The 13,130-nt window shown below is 35.6% G+C and overlaps 2 protein-coding genes across 2 annotated transcripts in view; one reads left to right on the top strand and one right to left on the bottom strand.

Moving 5' to 3' along the window:
• Positions 1-9,712, bottom strand: LOC306859060 (uncharacterized protein; the record flags this gene model as incomplete). The annotated part of the gene is made up of 3 exons (XM_079399867.1): positions 1-720; positions 5,606-5,739; positions 9,535-9,712. The coding sequence occupies 3 exons, from the start codon at positions 9,710-9,712 to the stop codon at positions 520-522; spliced, it is 513 nt and encodes a 170-aa protein (XP_079255993.1). The 3' UTR covers positions 1-519.
• Positions 9,518-13,130, top strand: part of LOC306859103 (sine oculis-binding protein homolog B-like) — a 12,949-nt gene continuing 9,336 nt past the window's right edge. The window contains exons 1-3 of the mRNA XM_079399940.1: positions 9,518-9,788; positions 12,548-12,674; positions 12,742-12,912. Coding sequence (XP_079256066.1) covers positions 9,711-9,788; positions 12,548-12,674; positions 12,742-12,912 — 376 coding nt within the window. The 5' untranslated portion in view covers positions 9,518-9,710. The remainder of the gene's footprint in view (positions 9,789-12,547; positions 12,675-12,741; positions 12,913-13,130) is intronic.

Below are 13,130 nucleotides of genomic sequence, written 5' to 3' on the forward strand. Positions count from 1 at the left end.
CGTTCAGTTGTACATTGTTTATTCTCATGTACGCATGTTTTCCATATTACAAACATTAAAACATTTCCATTTGTACAAAATATAAACTATGCAAGAGAGAAACAGTATTACAAAGTGTCCATCTCATGCCAATGAACGACTAACAGTTTGATTGATAACTAAAGTGGGCAAATACAGATGAAAATCCCCCTGAAACTGCTATAAACCACCAAGAGAGCAAACTCAATGGCATGAAAGAGCCCGTTTAGTTTAGAACGCTTTGCGCGATCCGGCCGTTCAGCAGATGTGCGTTTAGAACATCTTACAGCTCAGCAATGCACAGAAACACAACTACAGGGAAGAGGGTGCTCGGATGCGGGAACGGAAGCCAGGTGCCGTTTGAAATGTCATCATCCATCCGTTCTCGCTTCTACTTCAGGGCTAAAGCGTTCTCCCGAGCTCTGGTGAAATGCGCAGACCTGGTGGACATCTGTGCGGGAGTCTACAGGTGAGATGTTGCGGTGCAGAACAGGTGAACGCTCAACACCAGCGCTGCAGGAGGCCTGTTGCCATGGCGACGGGGACGAGCACGTTGAGCACGCTGGCCTGCGTCAGGACGCCGGTTCCCGCCGGGGCGGTGGTGGGGTTCGCGTTGGTCGCCAGGGTGTCGTTCGCGTTCACCGTCTGGTTTCCCGCCAGCGCGGTGGAGTTGCTGGGGGTGATTGTGCTCTGAGATAAAACCTGAGGAGAGAGAAGCGCGATTATCACCTGAGTTTATGCAAATGAGAGGAAGACGACCACGCCCAAAGTTGCGCGATTGTTATGCAACATGCTTCCATCCGCATCCTCATATCCCTCTCATATCTCTCTCATATCTCTCATATCCCTCATATATCTCTCATATCTCTCTCATATCCCTCATATCTCTCTCTATCCCTCATATCTCTCTCATATCTCTCTCTATCCCTCATATCTCTCTCTATCCCTCATATCTCTCTCATATCTCTCTCTATCCCTCATATCGCTCTCTATCTCTCATATCTCTCTCTATCCCTCATATCGCTCTCTATCTCTCATATCTCTCTCATATCTCTCATATCTCTCTCATATCTCTCTCATAACTCTCTCATGTCTCTCATATCTCTCTCATATCTCTCATATCTCTCTTTATCCCTCATATCTCTCTCATATCTCTCATATCTCTCATATCTCTCTCATATCTCTCATATCTCTCTCATAACTCTCTCATAACTCTCATATCTCTCTCATATCTCTCATATCAATTCAATTAAATTCAATATGTGCTTTATTGGCATGACAATTGTTACAATGTATTGCCAAAGCATAGTGTTTACATTAAATATAGAACAAGTATGTAAAACAAAATAAATAAATAAAAATAAATAAATAAAATAAATAAAAATAAAAAAATACATGCATGTGTATGTATAATTAAACAAAATATAACAAATCAATTCTAGAATTCTGTGAACAGTTTAAAAGTGTGTGTGTGTGTGTGTGTGTGTGTGTGTGTGTGTGGGCGCATCACTGATTTGTTGACTCCTCCCTCTTTTTGTGACAGGCATCAATGTATCTTGCTGCTAGTGAGATACAATCTTGTTTTTCACCTAATAAATACTGAAGTTGTGTTTTCTTGTTTAACATTTTGAAGTCAGGGTAAAGTGTTTCAAATTCTGGATAAAATGCCTCTCTAATGTGTTGATAGTTAGGACAGCTGGTGAGGAAGTGTTGCTCTGTCTCCACTTCTCCATGAGTACAGTATGGACAGATGCGGCTCTCTCTGGGCAGCCAGTGCTGTCGATATCTGCCCGTCTCTATAGTCAGAGTATGACCGCTCAGTCTGTACCTCGTCATCTGTCTTCTTAGTTTACAGTCTTTCACTGTACTCAGATATTCTGCAGTTGTGTAATCTCTATTTAGGGCCAAATAACATTCAAGTTTACTTTGTTTTTCTGTTGTTTCTTTCCAATAGGTTAGATAATGTTCTTTTTGTTCTTTTATAATTTGGTTGGGCCAAATGTTGTGGCTGATTATTTGAGTGTCCTGCTGCTGGATGTTAGTCATGTTAGTCTGTGTTTGCAGCTTCAGGACCATCTGAATCAGGGGACTTTTTTCAGGGTTCACTTCATGGTTTTTAAGGGCTTTAAAATGATAAGAGTTGGGGTCGCTCATTTTTAAGTGTTTCCAGAATGTGATGGCTCGTTTCTCAATGTGCATTAGTAGAGGGTATTGGCCTAATTCTGCCCTGCATGCGTTGTTGGGTGTGCTCCTCTGTACTCCGAGGATGCTCTTACAGAACTCAGCATGCAGGGCTTCAAGAGGATTTTTGTCTGATTTAGGAGAGGACCCCACACTTCACTGCCATATAATGCAATAGGTTCTATGACTGATTGGAATATTTTGAGCCAGATTCTAATTGGTATTTGAATTTGGATAGATTTTTTGATGGCGTAAAAGGCCCTTCTTGCTTTCTCTTTCAGTTCATTCACAGCCAAATTTAGTTTACCAGTTGCATTTATCTTCAGCCCGAGGTATGTGTAGTTTGTGGCATGTTCAATATTGGTCGTACCGAGGCTGAAATTGTGTCTCTTTCCCTGAAGTCTGGGTCTTTTCTGAAATGTTAGTACTTTGGTTTTGTTAGGATTAATAGTCAGGGCCCAGGTCTGACAGAACTTGTGCAGGATGTCCAGGTTCTGCTGTAGACCCTCTTCTGTTGGAGACAGCAGAACCAGATCATCTGCAAACAGCAAGAACTTAATGTTGGAGTCATGTAGTGTGAGGCCAGGTGCTGCTGATTGTTCCAGGAGTTTTGCCAGTTAATTAATGTAGATATTGAAGAGGGTCGGTGATAGTGGACAGCCCTGCCTCACACCCCGCCCTTGAGTGAAGAACTCTGTTCGTTTATTTCCAATTTTAATTGCGCATTGATTGTTTGAGTACATTGTTTTTATAATATTGTATGTTTTACCCCCAATACCTGATTCTAGAAGTTTTGACAGCAGACCTTCATGCCAAATTGAATTTATCTCTATCCCTCATATCTCTCTCATATCTCTCTCATATCCCTCATATCTCTCTCATATCTCTCTCATATCTCCCTCATATCTCTCTCATATCCCTCATATCTCTCTCATATCTCTCTCATATCTCCCTCATATCTCTCTCATATCCCTCATATCTCTCTCATATCTCCCTCATATCTATCTCATATCTCTCATATCCCTCATATCTCTCTCTATCTCTCATATCTCTCTCATATCTCTCTCATATCTCTCTCATATCCCTCATATCTCTCTCATATCTCTCTCATATCTCTCATATCTATCTCTATCCCTCATATCTCTCTCATATCTCTCTCATATCTCTCATATCTATCTCTATCCCTCATATCTCTCTCATATCCCTCATATCTCCCTCATATCTCTCTCATATCTCTCTCATATCTCCCTCATATCTCTCTCATATCTCTCATATCTATCTCTATCCCTCATATCTCTCTCATATCTATCTCATATCTCTCTCATATCTCTCATATCTCTCTCATATCTCTCTCATATCTCTCATATCTCTCTCATATCTCTCTCATATCTCTCTCATATCTCTCAGCTGCATGCTTCGTTTTATAATCGCCCACATTTGCATCTTTTAATGCATCAACGCAATCGAGCCTCTTCAAATGCATAAATACATCTTAAATATAGGAATATAGCGTGATATTAATGAGATTTGGAATATAATAATCCCAGCTAACAGAGAACCTTCTAACCATTCTACATAGCATACAATTCAGTTTTAGTTTTCATTTTAATTTTAGTTAGTTTTAGTAATTTATTTAGTTTTTATTCGTTTTTAACATTGTCTATAGGCGTATATTTTTATTCATTTTTATTTCAGTTTTAGTTAGGCTACTTCAAAAATTGGATTTTTTCAAACGTAAATATACGTTTTTTTATATTTTATTTAATTTTATGTAACGTTTACTGTATTTTAACAGTTTAAAATTTGTCAAGTTTTTTTAATGGATTTAGTTTTAATAACCCTGCCCACAACTTTGGCTATTATAGTTTTTTATTATTATTATTATTATTTTGAATTCGTTTTTATTGTTTTAATTTTAATTTTAGTTAGTTTTAGTAATTTATTTAGTTTTTATTCGTTTTTTACATTCTCTATAGGTGTATATTTTTATTAATTTGTATTTCAGTTTTAGTTACTTCAGTTTTGTTTTTTCAAACGAAAATGTACGTTTGCTAAATATTTTATTTCATTTTATGTAACGTTTACTGTATTTTAAAGTAACAGTTAAATTAAAGGTTTTAGTTTTTTAGTTTAGTTTTAATTAATTATAATAACCCTGCCCACAACCTCATTTTAATTTTAGTTAGTTTTTTAAAATAATTTTCCCCGTTTTTATTTATTTTTATATATATATATATATATATATATATATATATATATATATATATATATATATTGTATAGTTTTGAATTTTTATTTCAGTTTTAAATGCTTCGTTCATGCAGCAATATTAACAGAATGTTCATTCAAAGCTATTTATACACAAAAACGTCATTTATGCATCATTAATGGAAAGCTTTTTCTGAAACGTTTAGCGTTTGTCTAACGTTTTTTAAATGTTCAGAAAACGTTCAGAGAACATTCAAAAGTAACGTTCCCACAATGTTTGCCAAATGATCAAATGGGATGTTCACTTAACTTCTGCATAGAAAAAAAAACGCTTTTAAAATATTAAAAAAATTCTGGGAACATTCAGAAGTAACATTTTCATAAGCAAAAACGTCTTTTAGAAATAATCACAAACAGATTAAAGATTTGAACTCTTCACAATTAGGCATGCATGCGTAATGCGTAATTTCCATGGAAACTGATCATGCATTTCTGCATCCAGGTGCATATAAATGCATATATATATATATATATATTGTAAGTGTGAGCATGATCTGTTAGGTGTCTCACGGTCCGAGACAGAAGCGAGCGCAGAGATTCTCCGGTGTTTCGGTTCTCTCTCGAGCGCTGGATCGGGTTTCTGAAGCACAGAGGGGTCTCACAGAAACTCAAGCCTCGGGACAGACACTGATACTCTCTCAATGATTCATTCTCAAAACCACAAGCACGGTGCTCGAGCCGTTTACAAAACGCTACTTTCTCCAAACGGAAAGAAACGGAGACGCGCTGAGGAGTTTGTGCCATTGCATTTAGTTTTCAGTTTTTATTAAAACGATGCTTTGTAGTTTGTGTAAAATGATGCCAAAGTATAGGGTCAACCTCATTAAGATTTAAAATGCGTTGATTATAGCCTATTGATCTTAATCTTACGTAAAAATATTAATAATAGACTAATAGGCTACTGTTCAGTTACAAAAAAATGCAGCGAAAAATAAATAAATTTGGCACAATTTCGTAACTCTGCATACAAAGTTAATCCAAATACACTTTAATTTCATTGTAAAGCAGGCGTATTTGTTTATATTCATTCTCCTGTAGTTTGGACTCGCATTAAAACTCAACATCTAGAAGCTTTTAAAAGACTTTGAGAGTCTTCAGAGTGAAATATGTGCGTAATAATCCACATATGAACTCATACCTGAGTGATTAAGCAGAAAGTGCAGAAAATGACTCCGGCGAGGGTCAGCTGAGCCATCCTGGTGATGAAGAAGAGGATGATGATGATGATGATGATGAAGAGTGAGGCTGATGAAGGCACGCAGGTGGGCTCGTCTAAAGGGAGAAGCCGGCTCCTGCTGGAGCTCTTATACCGGGACTGATAACCCCCCCCCCCACACACACACACACACACACACACACACACACGCACTCCGCGTAATCAGCTCTGATGTTCTTATTTCTTTGCTTTATGTAAAGAGAACTTGTACTTGTAGAGAGAGCTTATCTATATCAGTTATCTCCGCTGGTGATAGTTATAATATAATGCCTCTATATGATTCATATTTAAAATGTAACACTGTAAGAGAAGAAAAAGCACCTTCAAACAGTGAATAATTGACTTCAAGCTTTGTTTGGACCTCTAGCGGCCTCCTGCGGAATCTTACTGCATTTCTCCTGCTCAACTAAATCTAGTGCAATTCACACGCAGTAATACTCTATAAATAACTCAAAGCAAGAACTGTGTGTTTGTGGACATGTACCGAAGTAATACTAACATCTGAGGAGCATTTCAGACGATTTTGATGTCTAGGCGGTAATACTATGGGTTTTTGGAGATGTACCATGGTAATACCACAGTATTATTTGAAGTAAATACCATGGACAGTGTTGGGGTAATCAAATTACTTTTATCAAGTAACTAGTACAGTAATGTATTACTTTTTAATTTACAGAGTTACTTTTTCTAAAACAGTTTCAGTCAAAAGTGTTTGAACTAAGATATTTCATGTTTTTTTAATAATTCTCTTCTGCTCTCCAAGCCTGCTTTTATTTGATCCAAAGTGCAGCAAAAACTGTCAAATGATGAAATATTTTTACTGTTTAAAATAACTGTTTTCTGTTTAAAATGTAATTTATTCCTGTGATTTCAAAGCTGAATTTTCAGCATCATTACTCCAGTCACATGATTCTTCAGAAATCATTCTAATATTCAGATTTTCTGTTCAGAAAAACATTTATTATTCTGTTGAAAACAGCTGAGACGATTTTATTCAGGTTTATTTGATGAACAGAAAGTTCAGAAGAACAGCATTTATCTGAAATAGAAATCTTTTGTAACTTTATAAATGTCTTTATCGTCAATTTAATGCATCCTTCATTTCTATAATTCATTAGAAATAATTATACTGACTCCAAGCTTTTGAAGGGTATAGTGTGTATAATATTACAAAAGCTTTTTATTTCAGATAAATGCTGATCTTTGGCTCTTTCTATTCATCAAAGAATCCTGAAAAAAAAATATTGATGATAATGATAATAATCAGAAATGTTTGTTGATCAGTAAATCAGTATATTATTATGATTTCTGAAGATCATGTGACACTGAAGACTGGAGTAATGATGCTGAAAATACAGCTGCACATCACAGAAATAAATTACAGTTTAACACATATTCACACAGAAAACAGATATTTAATACAGTAAAAATATTTCACAATATCACTGTTTTTGCTGTATTTTGGATCCAATAAATGCAGGCTTGGCGAGCAAACATTAAAAATCTTACTGTTCAAACACTTCTGACTGGTAGTGTATGTAACAGCAGTTACTTTGTTTTCTCATGTATTGACTAACAGCTCTCCTGTTCCCATGTTGAGAAAAATAACCACCTGCACAAAAACAGATTTAGCATTCCTCAAAATTAATAAAAACTGAAATGCAAACTCAGAATATGATGCAAACCTGCAATAATTAAATATGTTAGTAATTAAATGTACATTTCCTTCAGCCTGAGGCTTATTCATTTCACTTTTGGTGTGAAAGGGCTTTTACATATGCCAAAAATATTACTTTTTTATATTAAAAACATACAAGCAAGCCCAGCCCAGATGAGAAAAAGTAAAGAGAGAGTGTGAGAGAGTAAGAGAGAGACAGAGAGAGAGAGAGAGAGAGAGAGAGACAGAGAGAGAGAGAGAGAGAGAGACAGAGTGAGAGAGTGAGAGAGAGAGAGTGAGAGAGAGACAGAGAGAGAGAGAGAGAGAGAGAGAGACAAGAGAGAGAGAGAGAGAGAGAGACAGAGTGAGAGAGTGAGAGAGAGAGAGTGAGAGAGAGACAGAGAGAGAGAGAGAGAGAGAGAGAGACAGAGAGAGAGAGAGAGAGAGAGACAGAGTGAGAGAGTGAGAGAGAGAGAGTGAGAGAGAGACAGAGAGAGAGAGAGAGAGAGAGAGAGACAGAGAGAGAGAGAGAGACAGAGTGAGAGAGTGAGAGAGAGACAGAGAGAGAGAGAGAGAGAGAGAGAGACAGAGAGAGAGAGAGAGAGAGACAGAGTGAGAGAGTGAGAGAGAGAGAGTGAGAGAGAGACAGAGAGAGAGAGAGACAGAGTGAGAGAGTGAGAGAGAGACAGAGTGAGAGAGAGAGTGTTGTGTCTTTGCCAGCAGGGATCAGATGACACCCGCAGGGTAAGAAACCTGAACCAGGGGCTCTCCGTTTACATGAGCGCGCTTATTCTTCAAAACACTGAGCAGAGAGTCTGTGTGCGTTTGAGAGAGAGAAAGAAACTGTGTGTGTACTGATTGAGAAACAGATTACTTACTGCTCACATTATATTAATAAAAACAAGCATGGAATTAGGCTGCCATGTTCTTGAACAAATAGTGAAATCATGTTAGATTCAGGCCTGCATGAGTCACTTTACATTAAAGTTCTCAGCAAACAAACATTATTTTAGGTGATATTGCTGCACAACAACTTTATTCACCTTATTATTCAATGCTGAAGTAATGAAGTTTAACACATTAAAATAATATGGATAACACAGCATGAACATTAAGGTGATAGCACACAACTATGAGTAACATAAGAAGTAAATAAATGCACAGTGCCAGCACAATACTTTTATAGGAAGGTACTTTTGATAAGTGACACAAAAGATAAAAAGGCACACATTTTCCATCTAAATTACACAAAAAGAGAAAAGCAAAGATGCCTAGCAGTACACACCACGTGAAAGGAGTTAGCTGCTGTTGTTCACTTTAATAATAATAACTGAATAATTGTTAATTATGATACAGCTTGTTAGCAGCTTGTACCTGCGGCTGTTGATCAGTTAGTATGAGCACTGTAAGAAAAATATCTGGAAAATTAGCATTATCAATTATCCATTATCTGTAACCCGAAACACAAAATACAATGCAGAATTAAAAATGCAGGTAAAAACCTGTGAAAAATCAATACAGAAAATGATTTGAACATATTGTGCCCTATTTTGACAGACCTTTCTGAGAGTGTATTTACTAATATACTGCTTAAAACTATAATAGTGCAGAATGTGTGGTTTTAGTTTACTAGCTAACAAAAGAAATGCGTAAGTGTTCAATAATTCAATGTTGTCTTTAAAAATACAGCTATTTAATTTAATTTATTAAATGAATAATCTAATGTAATATTATATTAGGCATTTATATTATTTTACGAACATATCTCAATTAATTAAAATTAGTGCTGACAAACGATTAATCGCGATTAATCACATCCAAAATAAAGGGTTTTGTTTGCATAATATATGCATGTATATATATATATATATAAATACACACACATACCATATATATTTTGAAAATATTTACACGTATATATATTTATATTATTATATTTTATATTATTTATAAATGTATTTAATACATATATATTTTTTAAATATATACGTGCATGTGTTTGTATTTATAATAAATATACACAGCACACACACATATATTATGTAAATAAAAACTTTTATTTTGGATGCGATTCATCGCGATTAATTAATTAAAATATATTTTTTTGCTGAGATTTGACGTAGCGCGACACAATGTTGCGCCGTGGTTACGCAATGACGTCATCGCGCAGTGACGTCACAACGTCCGTTAGCACCTTCGTTTAGCGACTTCCTGCGAGTCTTTCCAACGGGTTTTGTGACGCGACACCGAGGCGGTTTGAGGAAACTCTGTGACCGATGGAGGGTGAAGCCTGTGGGAGGAGCAGGAGTTCCACCTCCACCCCTGAGCCCCGCTCTCTCTCTCATTGTGTTCCGCGCCGCTCCGCGAGTCATGGCCGAGATGGAAGCGGAGCGACGCAGCAGGAAAGCCGCTCATCCCGTGAAGAGAGACGCGAGAGACGAGATGAAGGTACTGCACCGGAGAAAGCCTTTATGGGTCCTCATTCGTTTTTAAAAACATTAACTGTTTATTATAAAGCTGCAAACTAAAGTGTCAATAATAAGAAAAAAAAGTAAATCAAATATTAAAAACAAGCAAAATAAAAAATATTTTTTATATAAAATCTAAAATATAAAACATCAAAACTTATATTAGAAAGGTATAAAATATTTAAAATGTCATAAATAAAATGTATTTCTTGTTAAAGGTATTTTTGTCATTTGCTGGTGTTTTTGATGCCCGGATGAGCAGCTTATGATATGATGCCAATAATGCTGGATAAATGCTTTCTGCATCCTAATATATACGTTTGTTAAATATTTAACTATTTGAAATGTCATAAAATATTTTTTGTAAAATATGACTAATAAAATATTTGATATTAAATTTCTTATAAATATTTATTTAAAACGTTAAAAATATATATATTTCATGAGAAAAGCTGTGTATACTGTATTGGTTTAAGATACTAATATAAAATAAAGGATTTAATAAAAATATAAACCATAATATAGAAATATTTAAAAAGTAAAATATCTAATATAAACATAATAATAATATCATTTAAAAACGAAAAAGAAAACATATTTAATATTAAAATAATTGAAAAATAATTATAATATAAACTATTAAAAATAACATTTAATTAAACTAAAATATGACATTTTAAAATTACGATAAATAAAATATATTTAATATTGAAATATTTTACAAAGATATTTAATGTACAACATTTAAAGATATTTTATAAAAATATGAAAATGTATTTTTTATATATATAAATTTATTTTTAAAAGAAAATGCAATAAAACATTTCAAAATACTAAAAGAAACAATACAGAAATGAATTATGACTGAATCACTCAGTTGCATTCCTAACAAAAGTCATTTTTCAGGGCAGATCATGTAGAAGTCATTTCTTCTGATAACAGCTGCTCATTTGTCGCTGTAGTTCACTCATATGCTGCACACAGTGCTGTCTAAACAGTTGACTATGCACTGAATCACAGCCACAGACTGCACTGATATATTGGTCTTGAAGGCGTTTGTGTCCGGCTGCAGGAGTATCGGCGCGCGTCCGGCTCCAGATGTGACCGGCGGTGGACAGCTGACACCGTGACCTTATTAAAACCCTGGCGTTTATTCAAGAGCTCTTTCACAATCGCGTTTGATACGTGACCCGATGCATTTATAAGCAGGCTTTCTGCGAGTCTCCCCGTCTCTTTCTCTGGATCGGCCCGGGTGATATCCACTGGGGGTGTAGAGTTACAACTTAACTAATTTGAATCCAAACACATGAAACCCCAGCCTGATGCAAGCGGCCCCGGGGCCGAGGAAGGGGCCGCGGCGGGTTTGGATCGGGTCGGACCCGTCACTCTCGCCGAACAGATGTTTGTCTGAACTGCCAAGAAGAAACAAAAACAAGATTGTGGGATGAAGCGGAGGAAGCTAACAAGGGGATGAGCGGGAGAGCCGCTGATGTAATTAGTCTCAGGGGCCGCCGGAGCGGAGGGGAATTCTGGGAAGGCTGTGACTCCGCAGCGGTGTTGGGTGTCCTGTGATCGAGTGACGCTCTCAGCCCGTGAGATCACCAGCTCCTGTTTTTGCAGGAAATTTGCTGCTTTTCTGATGGTTTTGATGCTTTAATCGCTCTGGAAGGAAACACACATACGATGATGATGACGGATGAGCATTTGTCTGATTCTAGCATCAGTTTTTCCTAGAAGTGCCTCTACTGCTTCTTATTTTACACTGGATATCAAGTAGCATCACTACAGTGCCAAAATATTTATCATACAAAACTAATTTACATGGAACATTACATGCACATATCTACTTACAAATATATACAAAGTAGTGCTGTCAAGATTAATCGCATTCAAAATAAAAGTTTTTGTTTACATAATATATGTATGTGTACTGTGTGTATTTATTATGTATATATATAAATACACACACATGCATGTATATATTTTTAAAATATCAACATGTATTTACGTGCATATATGTATATTTATATAAAATTATATTATTTTTAAATATATTTAATATATAAACATAAAATTTTTCTTATATAAAATACGAAATATGTAAAGTATAAAATATAATATAAAAATATAAAAGTATGATTTAATTATAAAATAAAATAAAAGTAATTTATTGACATAATAAAATAAATAATATAATTAATATAACATTTTCAAAATAATATATTGTGTATATATATAAACACAAAAAATTAAATCTATTTAACATTTTAAGAAATTAAAAAAAAAAATATATATATATATATATATATATATATATATAATATTTAATCAAATGTAAAGAAATAAATAAAACAATTAATAAACATTTAATAAAAAATAAAAATACATATTGGTTTTTTGTTTTTGTCATTTTATTTTTATTAAATAGCTATTTCTTTTGTTAATATTAGTTTAGTTGTAGTTATTTTACAGAATAAATAAATTCATGAACTTGAGAAAAATTAGAAATGTTGCCTTGGCAACTGGCTGAAATCATTTTAAAAAATTGTATGACAAAAGTGCACACACACACACACACACACAACATACGCACATTTATATTAAATGTTATTTTTTGAACCGTTTTAAAATGAAATGTATTGTATTTGTCATGTTTTTGTGCTGTGTATTTCTGTTTATGAGCAGATGTCTGCTCTGGCCTCAGGTCTCTAATCACACGCGTGTCTGTTTGTGTCGCAGAGCTTTGCTGAAAACACCATGAATGAGCTGCTGGGCTGGTACGGCTACGATAAAGTGGATCTGCAGGACTCAGATGCCGCTGACGGCAGAAACCGCGTCAAACACAACCATATATCTGTTCTTAAAGGTACGTGCTCATATTCCCAGCTGCTGCTCGTGTGGCTTCCTCCGTGTGACTGTGATTTATCCTCCAGAGAACACAGTGCCAAAGCCACAGGAGAGGAAGCTGCCTTCATCATCATCATCTTCCTCAGAGCCTGTCAGAAACGGCGAGAAGGAGCCGGCGTCTCCGTCTTCATCCTCATACTCCTCCTCCTCGCCGCTCAGCATGAACGTCATCGTGCCGCTCATCAAACCCTCTGCTGGTGTGCAACACAAAACTACGGCGGCCGAGAACCTCAGAAAACACAGGCAAATACAAAAGCACCAGCAAATTAAGTGACATTTGTACAGTTTGTACACTCATGAATGACAGTACTTTTGCCTGTAGAAAGAGCTCATTAAGAGCTTTGATTTGATAAATATATCTCCATTTCACTAAAAATGTCACTTACGCCCTTCTGGTTCTCACCCCTTGAATATA

The sequence above is a fragment of the Barbus barbus genome (assembly GCF_936440315.1).
Source record: "Barbus barbus genome assembly, chromosome: 39".
Lineage (NCBI taxonomy): Eukaryota > Metazoa > Chordata > Actinopteri > Cypriniformes > Cyprinidae > Barbus > Barbus barbus.